This window comes from Protopterus annectens, chromosome 7.part0 (assembly GCF_019279795.1).
Source record: "Protopterus annectens isolate FY-2018-M chromosome 7.part0, PAN1.0, whole genome shotgun sequence".
Lineage (NCBI taxonomy): Eukaryota > Metazoa > Chordata > Ceratodontiformes > Protopteridae > Protopterus > Protopterus annectens.
The window spans coordinates 517907998-517932498 of NC_056739.1; the positions used below are offsets into that span (position 1 = coordinate 517907998).

Consider the following 24501-nt stretch of genomic DNA (forward strand, 5'->3'; position numbering starts at 1 on the left):
TCATGGATAATGAACATTGTTGCCCAAATCCTTGGACACAGATTTAACATCCAGTCAAAGTATATCAGTAGCACACTCACACAACATTACTGCGCAGCACACCTTGGTAGTCATATATGTTCCCCTGACATGTAATAGTCACCTGTAGTTGTGTAGGTGTTACAGCTTGGCCCATACTGTCCCATGCAGATTGCTTGAGAGGTATGTATGTGCTACAGAAGCTATAGGGCACTTGTAGAAACAAAGTAAAGGCAGTTCTGTAGCGTATAGAACAATACTGTCACAAATGATATAGCCTATACTGTTGTTAATGGAATGTCTCTTTCTCTCCCCCCACCCCTTATCTGCATCACAAATTATTATTGTTGTACTATGGGTATGGTTTCCTGTTCACATATGTTGTTCTCAAAACCTTATGTTGGGCCTTGTATTTTTTACTGTTATATTTTACAATGGTTGCATGCTAACATACCTTGTTGAAATACCAATGTTGATGGCCTTTTGCTGTAACAGCTACTGGCATGCTATTACTAGCCTGACTGTTATCCCATTTATTGTTGTGTTCTGTTTGCTATGCAATTTTGTTCTGGGTTAAGTGGAACACCCATGAATGCTGTTATAACTAACATATAAATGTTATGTTCATGACTAACCTATACACTTTGAAAAAAACTCAACACCATAACATGAGTGGATAGGGTGGTTCCTGCAGATCCACCTACCCCACCTTAACTGGCCGTGGCACCAGGTTCCAGCACATCTCGAACCCAGCCTAGAGCTGCACTCTTCACTGGTCCTGCACCACCAATGGATGGAATCACTGCAGGGGACAGGGCTCATCCCCCCCAGGCATGGGCACAGAGAGGGAATAGTCACCTGGCAACAGCTCCCAGGGATGGTGTGCAGGATCTTCCAACATGATTTGGATGATCAACTGCACCAGATTGAGGGCAGACTGGTGCATCTGAAGAAGCAGGCTGGCCCCGGCACTCAGCCCTCAGTACAGCCACCTTCGGGGCCATGAAGGGGCAGTGGAGACTGTCCATGGGTGGGGAGCTCAGTCCCACTGCTGCCATCTGGGGGCACTTGGTTCTGTGATTCCACAACACCCTCCCCGTCCAAGGTGTTTACCCCCGCATGTGTCATGCGCTTGCCCTGTCTGCTATCTTGTCTGTTTGCAAATGCTACTTCTCCTACCCAACTTACCTCCCCATATGTACCCATATCCCTTCCCCAACATTCCACTGTCTCCTTACTAAATAAAAAAGGCATCTGTCCCACAAAAAAAACGTCCCCATACATAGTTCTCCATTTCGCCCCCACTTATGCTGCCAACGATCAATCAATACAGCAATTAATCAACATAGTTATGTTGCCCACACCCCTCTCTTGGGGATGTGAGGCTCCAGATTCCAAATTCTCAATGACCTGCACAGCTTTTGCTGTACAAGAAATGGAGTCCTATGGTCCTTTCTTACACCCATCCTGCACATCCCTACCTGCTTTTCACATCGTTTTCCCCCTGCTTGCCCCATTTCACCACTTTCCTATCACCCACTTTTTTTCTTTTCTTTTTTTGGAATTTGCACGGATTTAAGCAGAGCTACATGGTGCAGCATGGTGAGCAAACCTGCTTAAACTCCTTTAATCACCTTATCTGTTTTTGATATTGTTATGCACATCAGCAAAATACTCAACCCTACCAAGCCTTAGACCCAGGACTCTGTCAATTATAGGATAGTGCATTAGCCCTCTAGGCCAATCACCTCTGTAGAATAATTGGTGTTTCTATAAACATATTAAGAATTCCACTGATGCACATCGGCAAAAAGAATCACACCTTCCAAGCCTTAAACCCTGGACTCTGTCAACCACAACATAGTGCATTATGCCCACTAGACCACTCAGGTCTGGTGAATCACTGGTGTTTCTATAAACATATCCTGATTGCCAGTGACACACTACTTCTACATATAATGGGAAAAATTACAGCATACTTGGGTCTGTGATGCAGACACCGAACCAGTACACAGCCAAATACATGTTGATAGATGTATGTGAGGCCTATGATATCAGGCAGAGCGGACAACTGCACAGACTGTTGCAGAATGTCCACAGTTGTGCCACCTACTTATGGCATGGTTGTCATAAAACCTATTCTGTGTGCTGAAGTACTGGCAAGTCAGTGCAGATTGAGGTTACAAAATCATGATAGACAGGTCAGTGTCACACGTCATACCCATCCAAACACACATGTTCATGAAAATCCTGTGTAATGCACTGTATGTATGCACATGTCTTGCAACTACGCCTGCCATAATAATGACACAGTAGCTCTGTTACATTCCTAGCATGTGTGACATCTGGACACCCACAGTCCTGGGCTACAGTCCAGTCTGTTACGTCAAGTACATGCTTGTCAATACAACATGTAAATAACTGAGCCCTGCAATGTCCAGCAGAACTGGTTACTGCTACTGCAGTCATTGCCCCCACATTACCATGTCAAAGGCCTGTAGGGTGGGACACATGTCACAAATATGAATAGGTGTCCTAAATGTCACCTACCACTCTCTGGATGGCACTATGATGTAGCATATGTACCAGATGCGCATGCCTCACCTGGACTGTTATGGGTACCGTCACCCTGGCTATACTGTGACAACACAGCTGACACAACTCCCTCACTGAAATATACAGCTTGTTCTCCCTCACTGTGTTCACAATCCCCAGTATGACTCTTGGCCATAATGCAGCAGATGTAGCGTGCAACACATGCAGCAGTATGTTCATCTACCTGCTACAGACCTACCATACCACCCAAACACCTAGAACAGGCCATCCACACAGCACCCATACATAAAGGGGTGGGGGTGGGGGGTGGTCAGGTAACAGGGACATGTGTCACAGTCTTTCCCTACAAACATACACAGCTGATAAGCCAGTGGCAACTGCAGCAGCATGTACATTCAGATAAAACTGATGTATGGCACTCACATCTGTCTGTATCCTTACTGACCTCAATACATATTGTTAAGCAGTAAACTGCCACAGAATCAGAAAGTCTGCTAACAATGGCCAAACATCACATGCAAAACTGTGGACATACCACATCAATCCAAACAGTGGACAGTATTTCTACCTAACCTGTGTGATGCTGTAGTCCCCACACCTCGATAATGTTCTCCTCATATGCCAGAAAAAGGGCCAAGGCCTACATGAAGGCCTTAATTATGGCACTGTGTTGCCATGCCACTGGCTGATGAAAATCCAACCCAGCTGTTCTGGTTGCAGTTAGCAAGTGTGAGTCACAGATTGGTGCACAGGCAGTTACCTGTTCATGAGCATTACCTACAAAAGGCAAGCTGCTGCCTATGGTAAACAGGTCTGTGAATTTCTTCATGAAAACACACTGCACTATCCAAGGGATATACCACTGCATTTCTTCACACAAAGGAGTACACTGGTATACCAGGTATGTAATAGAATTCCCTGTGTAATGGGACTCAGTTGGGGAGATGCAGCCATGGGAAATAGGGATAACAACTCTAGGGTCTGTAGAACATAACTTGGAATGACACATTGCTGTTAGTCAGCTGTCCAGCACCTACATTCTCCCCTTTTGTCTCAGTCTGCTGTGACATAGATCACAGCTCTGGCTCCAGAGTCCCCCCAGCAATGATGAGCTCACGTACAAATGCTACTGAATGGTGTATTACGCAGTAGTGACAGTAAGCACTGGTGGATACAACTGGTATATCACATGATGTACTGTCACAGTCAGCTCCTCTCAGTCTGTGAATGTCACACAGCATAGTTCAAGCATGTCCAGGTGTCTTTGACTGTTCCTGACATACTTTGGCTAGGTCACTGTGTACTCCACACCTGTATCTCATTGCCTGAGAGCTATGGTTACTGTACCTGTTGAGCCCCTGCAGCAGAGGACCAGGTAATAGCCAGCAGTAGTGGTGGGATACAGGCTCTGCCTCAGCAGTAGAGTGTACATATCGAGAATACAATGTAAGGGAAAGAATACAGTACCAAATATTAATGTACCAAAACTGTTTTCTGAGGGGTCTGGCATGTGGCAGCCAGATTCCCCACTGGCTGCAAGCAACCATTACATATTCAAGAACTGAAGATGGTGAGTGAAAGGAAAACTGCTCTTACAACTGGAAAAAACTCACGATGATTTATTAAACAAAACAACACAACTGGTTAAGCGCTTTCGACTGGTGATCAGTCTTCATCAGAACAACCAACACTTATCATCCCAAAGTTTTTATACACGTTCTAAATCACCTTAATTGATGTTCAACTAATTAAAAAAACGCCAAAAAGTTTAAAGCCACATTTCCCATTTTCTGTAATACACTGTAAGAAAACCTACCTTAAATCAAGATATGGCATTCAAATACACATGCAATGTATTAATATATACAGTAATATATACAGTGTATGTGTGAGTAAAACCTAATGGTGTAACTGTAATTATCCATATAACCTATCTAATAAAAGATAAATACATACACTTCACTTAGTGTGATAAAGTTAAAAATCCCAGTATCAAATCTGAAAATTAAAATTTACTCTAAAGCTAAAAAAGGTTTGATACTTATAAAATCGTTGAGACCAGGTGGTCTCATAGAATCCGTTAGGATTTGCCATTTACTTTCACAAGCGGCTAATTTCATTTTCCAGTCACCCCCAAATGGACGAACATCTATCTGTTCAACAATAGAAAACACAAAACCATGTTCCTCGCCTCTATCCAAGATGTGTCTGTACAATGCATTTTTAGTATCTTGTTTCCCTATTTTGTACACATGTTCGTAAATGCGTCTGTTAAGCTGTCTCTCTGTCTTGCCTATGTAATGGGCGTTGCATAATTTGCAAACTGCCAGATAGACCACATGTTTTGTTCTACAGTTTGTTCTACAGTGCTTTTTATAGTAGTATGACACAAATCATTAAGTTGAATAGTCTTGTTAGAATTAATATATTTACACTGTTTGCAGTTCCCGCATTTAACTGTACCCTTATGTGTTCCATGCTTTGATCTTTGTGCCTTATTGTCAGCTTTTTCTAATAGCCTTTTTAAATTTGGGGCAGTTTTATATACGCATCTTGGTTTGCTACCCAATAACTCTTCCTTGTCCAACACTCTAAGTGTTGACCAATGCCTTTCCAATATTTCCTTTATAATATGTGTGGTCGGGGTGTACATAAGGACACAAACTCTTCCTGATGTTTCACTAAAAATTCCTACTTTCTTGTCCATCTGATACGCACCTAATAGGGGTGGATATTTATTACCCCATTCTTTGTACACATAACTGGTGACCTCCAAGACCATCTTTTCAGGGTAAGCTCTACTCAAAAACATTTCTTTGATGGTATTAAGCTCCTTTTCCAAGATTGACTTGTTAGAAGACATTCTTGCTACGCGTACACATTGGCCTTTTATGACATTCTGAAATACGTGGGGGGGATGGTTACTACTATAGTGGACGTAATCATTGGAAAAAGTGGGTTTCCTATGCACCCTAGAGATGAACCCATGATTGTTATGACTCAATACTACGTCCAAAAATGATATTTCATGGTAACTGTATTCATAAGTGAATTTCAAGAATTCGACTGTCTTGTTTAGGTACTCCATAAATTCTAGTAACCTATCCTAGGAATTTTTAGTGAAACATCAGGAAGAGTTTGTGTCCTTATGTACACCACGACCACACATATTATAAAGGAAATATTGGAAAGGCATTGGTCAACACTTAGAGTGTTGGACAAGGAAGAGTTATTGGGTAGCAAACCAAGATGCGTATATAAAACTGCCCCAAATTTAAAAAGGCTATTAGAAAAAGCTGACAATAAGGCACAAAGATCAAAGCATGGAACACATAAGGGTACAGTTAAATGCGGGAACTGCAAACAGTGTAAATATATTAATTCTAACAAGACTATTCAACTTAATGATTTGTGTCATACTACTATAAAAAGCAAATGCGGTAACTGTAGAACAAAACATGTGGTCTATCTGGCAGTTTGCAAATTATGCAACGCCCATTACATAGGCAAGACAGAGAGACAGCTTAACAGATGCATTTACGAACATGTGTACAAAATAGGGAAACAAGATACTAAAAATGCATTGTACAGACACATCTTGGATAGAGGCGAGGAACATGGTTTTGTGTTTTCTATTGTTGAACAGATAGATGTTCGTCCATTTGGGGGTGACTGGAAAATGAAATTAGCCGCTTGTGAAAGTAAATGGCAAATCCTAACGGATTCTACGAGACCACCTGGTCTCAACGATTTTATAAGTATCAAACCTTTTTTAGCTTTAGAGTAAATTTTAATTTTCAGGTTTGATACTGGGATTTTTAACTTTATCACACTAAGTGAAGTGTATGTATTTATCTTTTATTAGATAGGTTATATGGATAATTACAGTTACACCATTAGGTTTTACTCACACATACACTGTATATATTACTGTATATATTAATACATTGCATGTGTATTTGAATGCCATATCTTGATTTAAGGTAGGTTTTCTTACAGTGTATTACAGAAAATGGGAAATGTGGCTTTAAACTTTTTGGCGTTTTTTTAATTAGTTGAACATCAATTAAGGTGATTTAGGACGTGTATAAAAACTTTGGGATGATAAGTGTTGGTTGTTCTGATGAAGACTGATCACCAGTCGAAAGCGCTTAACCAGTTGTGTTGTTTTGTTTAATAAATCATCGTGAGTTTTTTCCAGTTGTAAGAGCAGTTTTCCTTTCACTCACCATCTTCAGTTCTTGAGTTGTTGGCTTTTACCAGTTCGTGAACCATTACATATTGTCCAACTATTTTCCAGACATCCACATCTGTCAGGCAGAGGGTCAACATATATCAGGCACATGTACACATTTTGCAAACATCTGTCAACTGTGGATGTCGGACACCTACAAGGAGGATACCCTACATAACATTTGCAGTGCTGTCTGTAACTATGTAGCACAGATGTTGCTGGAATGTCCCCATACACTTGTAGTACCACTCACCTATTTGTCGGTTGGTGGCTGCATGACATGGTACTGGGATGTCTTCCATAGGGGACAAACCACAGTAGATGGCAGTGATGGGTGTGGACACATAACAGCATAGTCTGTCACAGCACATGAGCCAGAACTGGTATATCTAGGATCATAAGAGATTACTAGGCCAGTGGCCCTGAGGCCCTCATAAGTGTAGTCTATAGTTTAGTCCATGTGTATGCAAGTCAGCACCAGATGCCCCAGTCCAAAAGGGACACAGGTGGTATTGCACTTGTGTATGTCCTGTTAACCATCCAGTTATCCAGGTCTCACTTGAAAAGGTGTAAATAGATACCCTAGCTGATGTGGACAGGGTGCCCATTCCACAACTGGGTGAGTATGTGGGACACACATCTGACCCACCAACAAGTCCTGTTGATGTCACACCAGGTTGAGGATGTGTGTGTGGGTTAATATAGTGGAGCTTGACTTGCAGTTGTTCAGCAGTCCCATTAAGGTGGATTCCTTGATCACCTTGTATGCCAGACAGAGATCAACTCTGAGGAGTCTGTATGAAACTGTGTAGAGGGATGGGCTAATCTTTGTATGGTAGATGTGTGAGCGCCTGGTATTCCCTGCTGGGGGAACCTCTGTGATCGCCCCAGCTGCTGCATATGCTGTAGCATGGTAAATGATGACAGGGGCATTCTACTCAATAATGGGGCTTATTAGGGGAGGATACAAGGATGTTGCGACCCCCCCCATGTCCCTGGTTGACATACCATTATATATGAGGTGGGCCATTTACACAGTTTTCCTTACAACAGAAGCAACATAGTGGTTAAATGTCATGTTGGGATTGACCTGTGTACACAAAACCCTCTTGACTGATTGCGTGCATAGGATGTTGTTAGTACTGTGCTAATATGTGGGAATGTCAGTCTCCCCAAAGGGGATGACATTGCTCCAAAATGGGCACCTGCTCCTACTTTGTCTCAGACAGCAATATGGCATCCCTGTTATAGACACTATTTATTGCAAATGTCCACCAGACAGGTTTACGTATCCCTGTAGATATAGGATGATGTAGTCCTGTCGGGTATGCCTGACTCCATGCATCTATACAAATGCACGTATAGCACTTTTGTGTATTTGGATATTGGTGCGAGTTCCTACAGAGGGGTTGGGGACTGTGAAACTGTGTATACCACCCCCAGGAGGCTGCATTCTACTTTTGAGTTGTATGTATGTCTGACTCTAGCTAGATGGATATTGTTGGAGATAGCAACTGCAAACATGACCAGATGATGGTTGCTTTTCATGGAGGATGACACTGTATGGATGCTGCAGTGGTTACCCATTTTTGTCTAATATCAACTCCGACAGACCTTCGCCTCATGGGGGGTAGCACCTAGCTACACTGAGTTGTTTGTATTTCCACTGTTGATGGAGCTCTGGCCAGTTTTGTACTGGCATGGATACATCTTCCAATGTATGTTTGGGTCATTCATGTAACCCAGAATCAGGGTACAGACCCAAATCCTGATACAGTTGGTCAGGTCCATATAGGCAGAATGGGCTTCCTGGTCACATGTGGGGGCCAGTAGCTAGCTATGTTTTGATAGGTGTGGTGGCAGTGGTGAACTGTACTTGGAGTGACCCCCATGCATCTTACTGCCTATACAACCTGGATGTGTGTATGTGTGTCATATATAGTGAAATCCCATGTCCCATGGCATTACCGCCCACACTTTGGGGTCTGACTGTATGATAGGATGGTTGACCATGTAAGGTAGGGGTGGTCTCTCCAGCTTTGTACCATGTGCCTATGACTGCACAGATGTCAGCATTTCCCAGGGTTGAAAACGTTTACGATGAGGGCAGAGTCATGTGTAGACTCCTAGTGTTTAGCAGCATGGCCTTCAATTTGTGCTGCACTGACAGTTGTATGTTGATAGTGATAACCTCATCACTTTTCCTAATGAAGACACTATGGGGGTGGTGAGAACCATTGCCAGATGCCTGAAGGCCAGTTGAGAGAGATGGAGGCCATCTCTGGCAAAGTATCATAGTCTGTTGATCATATCATCCCAGGCTCTCAGGTACTGGATCCCCCTGGAATGTCACAAGATAAAAGGCCAAATGTTAAGGTTAGTCATTTGTTGATTGTATTGCGGCATCAGTTTGGGTGACAGCGAAGTGCTGCATAAGGCTAGGGACATGCATGCCTGAGACACATAATCAGCTTGCTCACTTGTGTCACTGCATATAGTCCAGGGAGTTACAGATCAGTTCAGGCACACCAACATGGACTGTGACAGACTGATGACAGTACCTGTTGGTGAGTCAGCAGTGTGTATGCGATATGGCAGATACTGGCACCTGACAGACAAGTAACTGTGACCTTCCTCATATACAGTCATGTGAGAGGTACATCAGTGTGGCTCACAATGAAGTTTCCTATGTGTAATATGTTTGATATGTGGTGCCACCTTCATGACTGTGGAACACAGATGTGTGGCTGTGTGTAGTATGTGCTGTGTAGGGCTGTGGTGTTCACATGTCGCTTTGCCTCAGAGGTCTCCTTTGTTTGTGGATGTGTATGTTTAGGACCTCTGCATATGTGAGTGTGTGTTGTGTAGGTGGGGGTGGTGTGTGAAGTGTAATGATTGTGATGACAACCTGCTCGGTGACAGATATGTGGGCTTGACAGGGAGAGAGTATGGACTGTATGTTCCTAATGTCATTGCATCTCTCATATAGTGTTCTTTGGTGGTGCTTGTAGATGGTTGTCCATCTGTGTACATGAGGGAGGTGATGCACTGTGCTAGGATGCGCATATCAACTGGACTGGCAGGGGAAACTGTAGGATATTGTCCAGCCATATATTCTAGAATCTGAGGGAAGAAAGCCAGGGAGACCTAAGGGGTGCGCCTACTGTCCAGGTGCTCATTACAACAGTAGTAGGCTGACACCACAGCATACAATGTAAACAGGCTATGAACAAGCAGTAATAGGTGCAATAGGGAAATACATTTGAACACCTTATAAGACATGCAGCAAGTTGCAGGAAACATCAAGATCAGGATGGCAATGCATGATGTATTGCCACTATGTTGCTGATAGCCACATACATATTGTGGTGATAGATAGGGTATGATGTGGAAGTTAATAGTGGATAGTGCTGGCAAATGTGGATTAGCAGGGTGTGTACATAATGGAGATCAATGTATGTGGTCCTGTGATGTATTTCCCTCTTCATGTCTTTCAGGAGGGATGTATCATCTTAGGAACCCATCATTTTCTGAAGCAGAGAATGCAGCCATACTTGATGGCCTGAGAGTTCATCACCAGATCCTGTTGTCAAAGGCTTGCCATAATCAGCAACAATGTGCTGCACTGTGGGCAGACCTTGTGTCATCAATGAATCATGTTTGCCAACAGGAAAGGAGCTCCGAGCAGGTCCAACATCGGGCCACAGATATAATAAATAATTTACAGAAAAGGGCCGCAGCCATGGCCAGGGACCATGCTGGCACTGGTGGAAGGCCTGCAACACAACAACCACTCTCAGACACAGAGGAGTTCCTGGCAAACCTGGGTTCAGCCAACAGCTCACAAATATCCATCATGCCATATGTCATGGACATGGGTGGCACAGCTTCCACAGCTGAGGAGCATCCAGGTAAGCCTCCTGTGGTCATCACTTTAATACTGTAGCATTCATACTGGCAGTCGCTACATACATGTACAAGTATGTCAGGTCAATCTGCATTTGTGTGTGTGTGTTGTAATGCACACATGTGCACACATAAACTTAAAAACCTCAGCTTTGGCCGGCTAAGAACTTGCTATATTCAACTGGACGTATAAGAGAATTTAGGTACCTTTATCTGCTCTTTTTTTTTTCAAAAAAAATACAGTATTTAAATTGATTTTAACTGTGTGGAAGGAATATTAGCTGAACTAGAAGTTAGTCAGTGTTTGCTGAATTTTGTTATTTGCTAGTAATTACAGGTGTGGGGGTAGTCACATTCTTTGATTTCCTGTCCTTGCCTATTTAAGTGGTACAGTGTGAAATATTTTCTGCTTACAAACCTCAGCTTTGGCCGGCTAAGAACTTGCTATATTCAACTGGACGTATAAGAGAATTTAAGTACCTTTATCTGCTCTTTTTTTTTCCAAAAATACAGTATTTAAATTGATTTTAACTGTGTGGAAGGAATATTAGCTGAACTGGAAGTTAGTCAGTGTTTGCTGAATTTTGTTATTTGCTAGTAATTACAGGTGTGGGGTAGTCACATTCTTTGATTTCCTATCCTTGCCTATTTAAGTGGTACAGTGTGAAATATTTTCTGCTTAAAACCTCAGCTTTGGCGCTAAGAACTTGTTATATTCAACTGGACGATAAGAGAATTTAAGTACCTTTATCTGCTCTTTTTTCCCAAAAATACAGTATTTAAATTGATTTTAACTGTGTGGAAGGAATATTAGCTGAACTGGAAGTTAGTCAGTGTTTGCTGAATTTTGTTATTTGCTAGTAATTACAGGTGTGGGGGTAGTCACATTCTTTGATTTCCTGTCCTTGCCTATTTAAGTGGTACAGTGTGAAATATTTTCTGCTTAAAAACCTCAGCTTTGGCCGGCTAAGAACTTGCTATATTCAACTGGACGTATAAGAGAATTTAAGTACCTTTATCTACTTTTTTTTTTTTCAAAAAATACAGTATTTAAATTGATTTTAACTGTGTGTTGCAGGAATATTAACTGAACTGGAAGTTTTGACTCTGCTCTTCAGTTAGTCCCACCCACCCTCCCTGTTTTTGTTTTGGTGTTAATCTTAGTGGCCTTGCAACTGCCCGCCCCTCTTGTAAATTTGTGTTTGGATACTCCTTCTGGGCCCATCTCATTTGCTCACTCAACTGAGTGCAGTGAGATCATATTCTGATTTCAGGCACTCCTACTGTGTACAAAGAGAGCATCTGGGAAACAGAAAAAAAATTAAGCTTGTTTCCCGCCTTTCCTGTTAAGTGGTATAGACTATTTGTAGGCTTCTGAGCCCCCAAGCCCTTAGCTGAGTTTTTTTTTCTTATAACTAGCCAGTTTTCTAGTTTCAGCACTCAAATTTGTTTCTTTGATCTCAGCACTTGTTCAGAAAAAAAAAATCATCTGCTTTTACTGTACTTGTGTTTCTACCTACTTTTTTTTACTTTTGCATCATCTTAAAAGTACTCAGTTGTATTTATTACTGCTTGGTGTAACTCATTCTAAGCCTTTTGGTTTAAACACTTGGGCTTCGGACCAGTTGTTTTGCACTGAGAGGGTTTGTGGTCTGCACTGTAGTGGCAGAACAGGTAGCTTACATCCTTCTAGGTTGGGAACTGCTGATTGAGGGCTCAGTGTCTGTTATTCTAAAAGTGTATTAATTCTGGTTTAAGCACTTGGGCTTTCAGGCCCATTATTTTACATTAAGAGGGTTCGTGGTCTGCACTCTTGTGGGAGGAGAGGCTGGACTCTGCCCTTCTGAGCTGGGAATTTCTGGTTGAAGGCTTATAGTGCATGCATATCTGAACTGCTTCTTACTGAAGTTGGTGCGCCTTGTTTGCTGTGGCATAGACTGGATTCGGGCCTGCTGGATCTAGCTTTGTTTGTGTAACTTGAGCACTAATCCAGGCATTCTCTAAAGTATTCAATTGTATTTATTACTGCTTGGTAGTAACTTGATTAAAGTGTAGCTATCATTCTAAGTCTTTTGGATTAAGCACTTGGGCTTCAGACCAGTTGTTTTACATTAGGAAGGTTTGTGGCATGCACTGTGGTGGCAGGACAGGTAGCTTTCATCCTTCTAAGTTGGGAACTGTTGATTGAGAGCCCAGTGTCTGTTATTTTTAAAGTGCATTAGTTCTGGTTTAAGCACTTGGGCTTCAGGCTAGTTATTTTACATTAAGAAGGTTTGTGGTCTGCACTCTTGTGGGAGAAGAGGCTGGACTCTGCCCTTCTGAGCTGGGAATTTCAGGTTAAAGGTTTATAGTGCCTGAATATTTGAACTGTATCTTACTGAAATTGGTACAGCTTGTTTGCTGTAGCATAGACTAGATCCAGGCCTGCTGAATCTAGCTTTGTTTATATGCTTGTTGTTTTCTTGTTATATCCCTGGAACACTAATTCCACCTAATACGCAGCTTCTCAGCACTTCTGTGGATCACTAGTGATATCTGCATTGCTTACTGTACTTATTTCCTTGTTTCACTTGAAAGAAAGTTACTGTTTGTCGTTTTTGCATTTAAGTTACCTGTAACACATTGCACTTAAGTTACCTGGCACTTGCACACTAAAGCAATTATATAAGTCAGCCCTAAAAATTAAAAGCACTACACCCTCACTCCCCACTGGCCCTGGTTTTCAATTATTAAGGAATTCCAAATATTATTCTAGCATGTCCAAAGGTCAGTTGTCAATCTCCTCTCAGGTCCAGCTGGTGAATCTGGGAATCTTGAGGCAATGTTACAACTGCCTCATGTACACAGACAACCCTCTCCTCCTCCCAACAAATTCCAACACATGTGAGAGATGCAACCATATAGCCAAACTGGAGGCTAAGCTCTCTCAACTCAGTACTGGCATAACCAGTCAGGAGGAGAAGGAAACCACACTCACTACAATTCCAGTCTCACATAGACCTACCACGACAGCAAACCAAACACATAATCACACAAAAACATACTCAGAGGCTCTAAATAAAGATCTGCCGAAGCAGCAGAGACCTCCAAAGCAGACACCCAAGCAGCTGCTACCCCAAAACAAAGCACGTGCAACACATATCTCACAAAGCCAGTGTGCCGAACAGTCACAGCCCTTAAGACTAAACAACACACCTGATACACTTGTAATAGGTGACTCTATCGTCAGGCACACTGAAGTCCCGCTCACCAGGCTGAACAAGGAGTGGGTCACGGTGAGCAGCCTGTCGAGCGCTAGGATCCGCCACATAACACAAGCACTCAGGTCACTCCAAGGCAAGTACAAATATGACTCAGTCATTGTCCATGCTGGTGTGAATGACCTGAGACGTACCTCCCTGGACTACATGAAAAGAGACATAAAGGAGCTCTCTGAGCATGTAGCCCAGGCTGGTATGACCCTGACCTTGAGTAGCATCTTACCCTCACCAAGAATGATGCCACAATATGAAGACAAGATGATCAATTTCAACAATTGGCTTAAGTACTGGTGTCATTCAAAGGGGATCCAATGCCTGTCAGCTTGGGATGATATGCTCGACAAGCCACGATGCTTCGCTAGGGACGGCTTGCACCTGTCACCCCTGGGCTTTCGGATATTGGCAAAGGCTCTTGCTGCCCCATAGTGCCTTTTTAGGCAAGGCTCAAAAGACAAACCCACCTCCATAGGTATCACAAGGGATAAGAAACTAAGAGTAATGCTACTCAACGCCAGAAGTCTAAACCTCAAGATGCATGCACTCTAAACTCTCCTTAGCATGGAGAACATCGATATCTGTGCAGTAACAGAAACCTGGTTCAGGGCTCCCGAGAGCACCCCAGCACTACCAGGTTATACCTCATACCATGCTTTTCGGCCCCAAAACTTGGACCGAACCACAAAAGGAGGGGGAGTATCGATATTCATCAAAGATACCCACACCTCCAGGTTGGTGGCAAAACACGAAGCATCAGAGACTATCCATGTGCAACTAACAGTGGGTAAAACTGCCTTTCAGTTTATAGCCTGCTACAGACCACCCTCCCAAACCCAGGAACCCCACTCGGCCTTCCTGAAAACACTGGAAAATATGAAGGTCTCTCCAAACACCATTATATTGGGTGACCTCAACTACCCAAACATAGACTGGGAGCATTACTCTAGCTCCAACACCCAAACCCAAAGGTTCCTAGAATTTATAAACTCAAATGCTATGGAACAACTTGTTACCACTCCCACAAGAGGGGAAAACATACTAGACCTGATCATCACCAACATGGGGACTCTATGCTCCAGACCAGAAGTGTACCCTCACTGGTAAGATCAGACCATAAACTAATCTCACTGGATATTCACATCCCGACCCCACCCCCTGCCCAGAAAACCACAGTGAAAAACTTCTCTAAAGCAAATTTCACAATCCTCAAAACTGAGGTGGAATCCTTCAAAGCCCCCCGGGCCTGTGGAAAATACGGCCCAGACCGCAGAATCCTTTATAAACGCATTCTATGAACACCTTCAGGAATGCATGGATCATGTGATTCCAAATAAAACCAAGACCCAATCCTCCAAAGGCAGACGTCCTGTCTGGTGGACCCCAGCCATAAACAAACTATACAATAGAAGGAGGAAGCTACTAAATGATAGAGCAAAATCCCAAAAAGGGAAGGCATCACTGATCAGTATTAGCAAAAAACTACGGGTACACATAAAATTGTCTAAGGCCAGCTTCGAGAGAAAAATTGCACAGGACACTAAGGATAATCACAAGGCTTTCTTTAGTTATGTTAGGAACCTGGGTGGTAATTCCCAGATATGCTCAGAATTAGTCCAAAATGACAAAAAATACACCGAACCCACAGACATTGCCAACATCCTAGCTGACAGTTTCAGCGCAAACTTCTCCCCCCCTCCCCACCAAAAGGGCAAATATCTATCCCAGCAGAGTGCTGCCACCCTGACATCTCAGATGCTCAGGTAAGAGCTGCCCTCTCCAAAGCAAAAAACACAGCATCAATGGGAACAGATGGTGTCCCGGGCTGCGTCCTACATGAACTCCAAGAAGAGCTAAACCCAAACATAAAACTACTGTTCAATCTCAGCCTTACTACAGGATATGTGCCCAAAGAGTGGTGTACAGCAACAGTGGTCCCTCTCCATGAAGGTGGTGCCTCAACGGATCCTGGAAACTATCGCCCCATAAGCCTGACTAGCTTGGTCTGCAAAGCTATGGAAAGGATCATCATGGACCTCATAAATAAAGATATTGGGGACCTACAAACACTGGATCCTACCCAGTTCGGCTTTGTTAAGGGCAGATCCTGCCTCTTAAACCTGGTTGATTTCTTTGAAACAGTCACCAAGGCCATTGACGAGGGGAAGGTGGTCCACACAGCCCACCTGGACCTCGCAAAAGCCTTCGATACAATACCCCACTTGGGCATTATAGATAAGCTCACCAGCTTAAATATAAACCCCTATGTCACTAGATGGATTGGAAACTGGCTCAAGGACAGAACCCACATGGTTAGAATTGCTGGAGCCATGTCAGACTCCAAACCAGTTACAAGTGGTGTCCCACAAGGCTCAGTCCTGGGACCTCTCTTGTTCGGTATATATTTCTCGGAGGTAAAGGCCAACATGGAAGGACTGTGGCTGACCAAGTTCGCAGATGACTGCAAACTGGGCACCATAATCGACTCTCCAGTCGACACAAGCATCCTCCAAAAGGGCCTCATAGAAACAGACAACTGGTGCCAGAGCCATGGCCTCAAGCTAAATGCCAAAAAGTGTATAGTCATCCCCTTTGGCAAAAACAAAGTGCCCACAAATTACCACATAGGTGGTAATCCATTAAGTACAGAAGAAGTAATTAGGGACCTAGGGACCCAAGTTGATAGCAATCTCTCATTTGACAACCACGTGGCCAAAGTGGTTAGAAAAACATTTTATATAGCCCACCTAATCATGAAGGGATTCACATCTAGATCAGGGGACATCATTGTGCCTCTTTACTCATCCCTCATCAGGCCCATAATTGAGTACAATGCCCCTTTTGGGATGTACCTTACCAGACACCTGCAGCAACTGGAAAGACCCCAATAGTACCTCACCAAGAGGATCAAAGGACTCAAACAGATGCCATATGCTGCCTGGTTAAAGAAACTCCAGCTCTACTCAGTGGCATACCGCCTGTTCAGAGGCGATCTGTGCCTGACATATAAAGCCATGTCCAACCCAGAATTAATGGACATGCTGCACCTCAGAAAATCCAAATCCCATCGAGCTACGCACTCCAGAGACTTGAACGTCAGCACTGAAATAAATAGGACATGCTGGAGGGACAGATTCATAACCCAGAGGCTCACTTCACTCTGGAATAAAATCCCAGTCCAGGTTAGGCAGAGTCCCTCATTGACTCTCTTCAAGAGGAATCTTGATGAGTGGATGGGAGATCGTAGGTTTACCCCGGGTATCACTTCTGTGTCACTGTTAGACAAAGGCACAGTATACTAACCTCGAAAAAGGGCATAGCAAAATAAATTTAAAATGGGTGGCGAAAGCCAAACACATTCTGGCTAGGCTTATAAATGCCCTAGGGCAGATAGCCTAGTATGAACCTATGAACCTATGAACCTATACTCAAAATGTCAGCAATGTGGGTAGTATCACAGTTTGTACTGTACATGTTGATATATCCACATATTATCCTGTACCAATGCTACTTTTATGTCTGCTGACAGTACCTCTCCCCCACAAATCCATAGTACCTCTGATGTGGCCAGGGTCCATCATCCTGTAGCCAGTGAGTGTGGGCACTGTCTAGGCAGTCTGCAATAAAGAGGGGGCATTACTATTGTGGAAACAGATGCACTGTGTTTTAGGTGACGGTCCATCACATACACTGGCATGTCATTTATCTCAAAGGTGTATAGCACTAGCAACATTAACTGGACGTAGCTGCACTGCATATTGTTAAGGGCCTGTCTTGTGTGTGTCTGTTGTGGTCTGCTTGTGTGTTCTGCATGGAATCAGTCATAAGGTGTGGTATGTATAATGCATTTGTTGCACCTTACCTGTGTGTGTGTGTGTGTGTGTGTGTGTGTGTGTGTGTGTGTGTGTGTGTGTGTGTGTGTGTGTGTGTGTGTGTGTGTGTGTCTGTGTGTGTGTGTTTGTGTGTGTGTGTGTGAATCAGCAGACATTATAGTGCAATAATTAATGTAGTCATGTTGTCTTCCCCTCACAAGTGACCATGGGGGATGGAGTGTGTCCCTCTCTTAACCTGATGTCAGTGTCTTATTGGACTCTGATGATGATGATGGCCATAGTAAGGCACAGGTGGGCTTGTTGGGGGCTGAGTCTGTCCCATGTGTTGACATCCCAGTTCCTCCCCCAATGTCCCCACACACAGTCAGTTTGCCTACATATATCTAGTCTCCTGCGGCCACAGATATTGGACGGTCTGAGGATGGTGACATTGAACAGGAGACTGTGGCGACTATGGCACCAGTGACTGTAGACAGTAGCCATTGCCAGAGAGCTGGTGAGGTCCCACACAGGCAGATTGACAGGGGTCCTTTAAGGAGGACTGCTTGCCATCCACCACCTGTCATAGGTGTCACTTGTGTCACCTGATACATGTGTTGGTCCATCATGGAAGCACAGGCACATTCGGAACGCAACACCAGACAGATGCTCAGCATCATGTGTGCATCACTGCCTGGAATCCATAACTCCATCTATGGCATTGGTGATGCCTTACATCATTTCACTGATGTAGTGGATAGACAGTGGGGTGATATATTGTCACTCCTTAACTATGCAATATCTGTTCTTGAAAATGTGGTGGGAGTAGGGCATCGAACATGTGGACGTAGATCAGCAACAGCATCAGCTGGCAGCCCATGTGGCCGAACACAGTCACACTCCTGTAGTAGCAGTACCACCAGCACTACTGACGGGAGTGTGCTGTACATACCACAACATGGGAGGCCATGGGAACGTGGTCCTGGGTGGTCACATGAGGGTCATGGACCCAGCAGACACCATTCACCGTTATTAAGTAGTACCGCATTTGACCCTTGGCATAGTGGTGCCAGTACCACTCCTGGTGAAACCAGTTCCCATGTTCATGGCCAGAGATGATGAACTGTGCTTTCTGCCATTTACAGTCCACAGCTGTCCAGCATGCCCTCATGTAGGGCTAGCACATGCCTTGACTGTGTATACACACATATTCACGCATCACTGTCACATGCAAGTCACCACCAGACACACACACAGATCCTCTCCATAGGTCAGCTGACCAGCACCCCTCCAGCCACACACTCACAATGTCAACTGTGTGGCACAGCCTAGGCCTCTGGCAGCCCCACACCACACCCTGTGCATGTGATGATACCTGTACCACATCCCTGTCATCCATACCATCGATGCAGGGGCATGCTAATATGTGTCTGATGCACAGGGTGACTATATTACAGTTAATGATAGTAGTGCAGTAGTGTTATGCCCTGTAAGGTGCTGTCTTCTGGCATGGGTGATGAGTACACATCACAGTGCATGTACCTTTTTATTTCATGATGCTGCATTAGTGTTAGTATTGCTGACTGACCGTTGTCTCCCAGACCTTATCTGTTTCTGTTCCAGGTGTCTGTTCATCTATACTGCAGGGACCTGCTGCCAATACAGCAGCTCAGGTTGGCATGGTGGCAACATAGGAATGTGACGTCATCAAAGTATAGCTGCATATGTGCATGGTAACCTAGGTGCATATGTGTAGAACAGTGTGTCAAGGACAGTGGGGGGTGATGGTGTAATCCTGCATGCATACCTTCTGACACAGCATGCTACTCTTGATACATGTCACCTGGGAGTTCAGTAGGATCATAGGTTCATAGGATCATGTAAGGTTACTAGAGTAATGGCACTGGGTCCCTTACAAGCCTAGCCATTAGTGTATCCCAAACAGAAATCATCAATCACAAACTGTTGCCCCTGTCATTGAGGAAAACAGGTGGGACCCCTGAGACAGATTTGAGGTATGCCATCCACTCATCATGGTTGCACTTAATGAGGGTCTGCATGTTACTCTGTTTGACATGTATGGGAAGTGCATTCCTGAGACAAGGTGGCCTCTGGGAGACAAACCTGTCTCTCCGGCAGTTTTTGTTGCTGTTGCATATCAGATTCATGCCTTTTGTGCTGGTACTGTGTGAGGAATTAGACACACATATATAGGGCAGCTGTTGAAAGGCAGGTTCAAACATTGCCTTATAGGCATGCCACAGCCGACCTCTGGGCAACCTGTTCGATACTGAGTGGAGCACTACTGATTAGAAGCTGTCTGCATGGGACAGATGTTGGAGGCCCTGGATTACCTTTGTGTTTTTACATGGCCTTTCCAGTTGGTGCAGATGTCTGGATAGGTACATACCAAACTGGCCATTGTACTAAATTATTGCTCTACTGACTGAGGACTATACAGATGAGCACGCTTAGGTTGAAGGACTATACAGAGGTAATATCCACCTTTTTTTGGATACACTCCCTTTACCTGAGCTGTACCACATTCAAGGGTTTTCTGACCACTGCCACTACATGATGGTTGAATGTGACATTGTTATCAAACTGAGTACACAGGTCTCTCAACACAGGTTGTGTTTATGGGGTTGTCGATGTTTACAAACAGTGGGGCCGTGTCCTTGCCATTTGGTATGATGTTACTGTTGTCTGCATGTAGCTTGAGGCCAGGACCTTGGTACCAGTCTGTAACCAATGTAAGACCCTGTTGCAGTCTATTAACATCATGTGGTGGGCCAATGACATACAGCACACAAGTTACAGTTGCCACAGCCTTAGTCAGTACCTACAAATTTGGATGGTGGTGGTTAGCATTCATGTTGAGATACATGTGAGTTATTTAGGGGCAGCAGCTGCTCACAGGGCCTCCACATGTATACATATTGCACACACATAGGCAAAACAGAGTAGGGGTGCCACCTTAACAAATGCCCAATGTGGGATACTTCTTGTAATATTGTGAGAGTTGGCAGGACAAACTATAGCCATGGCAAGTACAAAGGACAGGACTTCTTTTGGTCTGCCAATATGACATGTTATTTTTGTAGCATTTCCCTAGATTATGCTATGTCTCAGAACATTAATGTGTTTCTGATGTAAAATGACTGCTTTATGCAACTATTACACACATGTTGGAAATGTTTGTTGTTCCACACTCTTGGAACCTATGTATTGTTTTAGTTGTTTTCACAGGACACACCTGCCCAAACATGGACTGCAACCTGCATGGTGGGACAAGTGTTGGCCCTTACACAGTCACACTACTGCAAGGGGATATGTATATGTGTATATATATATATATATATATATATATATATATATATATATATATATATATAGGTTTATAGGTAGATACTAGGCTATCAGCCCAAGGGCCTACGTAAGCCTAGTCAGCAAGGTTCCATAGCTTACACCACCCAAGAAAGTTATTTTCCTGTGCCACTGTCGAGCAGAGACACGGAAGTGATCCCCGGGGTGTATTTCCTATTTCCCATCCACTCATCAAGATTTTTATTGAAGAGTGCTAGTGAAGAACTTTGATTGACATAGATTGGTAGCTTGTTCCAGAGTATAGGAAGTCTCTGAGACAGGAATCTATCCCTCCAGCAAACACACACACACACACACACACACACACACACACACACACACACACACACACACACACACACACACACAAACACACACACTCATGAACTGTCCTTGTTGAGAGTAGAATTCCTACCTGTCTAATTGACATACTCTATAGCTACATGCATATCACATGAGCCATGGAGCTTATATGTTTTTATAGTGTTGGACAACTATTCAGGTGGATGGCATCTGCAGGTGTTGTAAAGGTTGTCACTGGTGGGTTAACAGGTTTGCACAGGCCCTTAAAATGGTATAACCATTGCACATAAACACAGATAAGACAGCCATTCTGCTGTGAGGGGATATACATACCCACACACATACACTCACAAAGTTGCCAGTTTTGAAATTAGAACCCCTACTTATCTAGTTATGTACACTATAAAACTATGTATTTATAGGAGCTTATGTGCCTGGAGAATGTCTAACATCATGTGGTGGGCCAATGACATACAGCACACAAGTTACAGTGTGGTTGACATCTGCAGGCCCTGTAATGTAATCCAGTGGAAGGGTTAACAGGGTGCAACAGGACCGCAAAATGGTATAACCATCACACATGCACACAAATGACAGCCACACTGCTATATAGAGGACGTTTTGAGATTAGAACCCAGTAGCCCACTCTACTCCCTTGCATACATGTGGCAGGTCCATACATATGCTACCAAAATCTATTACCCCATTCATTTGTTGTAAAAAAGAGTGACTTACCTTGTGCCTGCAGCAGTTGAGATTACAGTGCTTCAGGGCTGCCTCTGTTGAATGCACACAGTACACAGTCACTACATGGTAAGGTACAGGTTGTGTGGTGTGACTGGCATCCTTTTTACTATCTATGGGAGTTGGAGTGAGGTGTCAGTCCCTAGGATGCTGGGTTGTCAGTGCATGTGGTATGCTTTGCCTCTTTGCCAAGGTCAGGGCATACTGGGCATGCCTATGTCTGCCTACAGGGACAGGATTAGTCCCCCTCTGGCTGTGGAGACCTTGGCACTGGTGGGGGGCTTTGTGTCCCTTCCTTGTGATGTTCCTGCTGCAGTTGTTTTCACAGGATCATATTGTGTAGCATGACACATACTGTGAGCATATGTGCACATGTGGCTGGAGAGTACTGCAGGGCTGCATCAAGACAGCAGAACTGTGACTTGAGCAGCCCAAATACACAGTCTATGATGTTCCTAGTTTGTGCATGTGCCTCATTATGGCATTCTTCAGTAGGTGTGTGTGCATTTCTGATGGGTGTCATCATCCACGGTTCCAGTGCATAGCTAGCATCACCCAGTAGATAGCCATAATGGATTTCCCCCCTGGAAAATGTCTAGTACAGCTATGAGGTGTGCCAGATGTGGGAGTAGTGATAGCTGCCAGCACACACATTCATGATAATGCCTGGACATTGCATACAACCTGGCAGTTGACGGAGTGATACCCATTGCGGTTGATGTAGACCTTACCCTCTTCACTGGATGGTGCTTTGATGTGTACATGAGTGCAGTCTATGGCACCCAGTACCTCAGGGTAGTGTGCTACATAGTGGAAGAGATGCATATCACTGACTCTCTCCTCAGGAGTGTGGGGTAAATAAATGTGCTCACTGGCATGTGCTTGAATGGCATCTGGGAACTGGTGGAGTACCCTGGATGCAGATGCCTGTGAGACTCCCATCATGTCCCCAGTTGTTCTTTGAAAAGTACCTGTAGCTAATATTCTAAGGGCTACACATACCTTTGTTTTCACTTGGACAGGTCCCCCTCTGTTGGTTCTGGGTCTGAGTTAAAGGTGGCAGAGCTCAGTGAGTTCCTGTCCACCCTATAGTGCTCTGCAATCTCTAGCTCATGTAGCCCCTGCAATGTTACCCTGGACCTGAACACTCTTCTCCTTCTCAGTCTGTGACTATTGTCAACATCTGCATCATCATTTACCTCAGCCTCAAATGCATACAGATGTAGCAGGGCAGTAGCAGCCCCTAGCATTTTGTCAGTTAAAATTCCCAAGTGTGTACTCCAATGGTGCAGAGTATGTGGGAAAAATTAGATTGTAGGGTGTACACATACTTTATAATGGTGTGCTGCAGATGTAGCCTGTGTGTTTGGCTCATTATGCTGCATTCCACCTGATGGGGATTTGAATGGGCCAGTGTCTGTTGAACAGGGCGTATCAGTCATTTCTGCCTGATTGGCTGTCCCAAGCTATTTTCTCTTTTTTTCCCCTAATTCTTTCATTGCTAAGCACTGTGGCATGCCATGCAAACCCACAGTGCTAGTGTAAAGAGTGCTCAGCAGTTTTGACACTCCCCCAAACATGGGCACGCTTAGAATTTTTTAAACCAGCTAAAACATGTGCCGTGGGGCTAAGCAGAGCTTAGCATCATCCGACACCCCCCCCCGCTTACCTGTGCTTAGCTGAGAGCAAACAGGTGCTGCTGCACTCCAATCCACTTAAATATACCATGACGCACCCCCTTTTGATGTCAGCTACCTGTTCCACTAATAGCTACATGGTTCTAGCCCTACTATGGGGTTGTATCTGCAGACACTGTAGCCCTTTTTGCTATTAAGTAACCCCAGCTCATTTACATACAGCTAATTGAGTATACCCCGGATACTTCACTACTCCAGGACCTGCCTCCATAGCAACCACTGACACCTGCCATTGTAAGATTCTGCATGCTGGGCACTATAATGCAATATTTTTGCAAATGTCTAATTTTGTTTTTTTACACTTTTTAATTTTTTTTGGCATAACAATGTGTTTGAGTGTTGCTGTGTGCCTCGCAAACTTATTGTATGTATTTAAAAAATATATATTTTTTAATCATTTGCATTGCTTTCTGGACTCACTGGCCATAGTTTTGGCTATTTGCATGCCTACAGTGCCATATCCACCCTTTTTTTTTTGGGGGGGGGGGCTTTTACAGCACCTGTTTAAATTTTACAGGTTTCTATCTGCATACATTTCTTACACCAACACGGCATCTACATGGGTGCCTTTCTGCTTAATGGATCGCAAATCAACCTAATTTGCATGGATT

The 24501-nt window shown here is 43.9% G+C and overlaps 1 protein-coding gene across 1 annotated transcript in view; it reads right to left on the reverse strand.

The window, feature by feature from the left end:
- Positions 1-23921, reverse strand: part of G0S2 (G0/G1 switch 2) — a 50981-nt gene extending 27060 nt beyond the window's left edge. The window contains exon 1 of the mRNA XM_044076247.1: positions 23863-23921. Coding sequence (XP_043932182.1) covers positions 23863-23921 — 59 coding nt within the window. The remainder of the gene's footprint in view (positions 1-23862) is intronic.
- Positions 23922-24501: the final 580 nt, after the last annotated feature.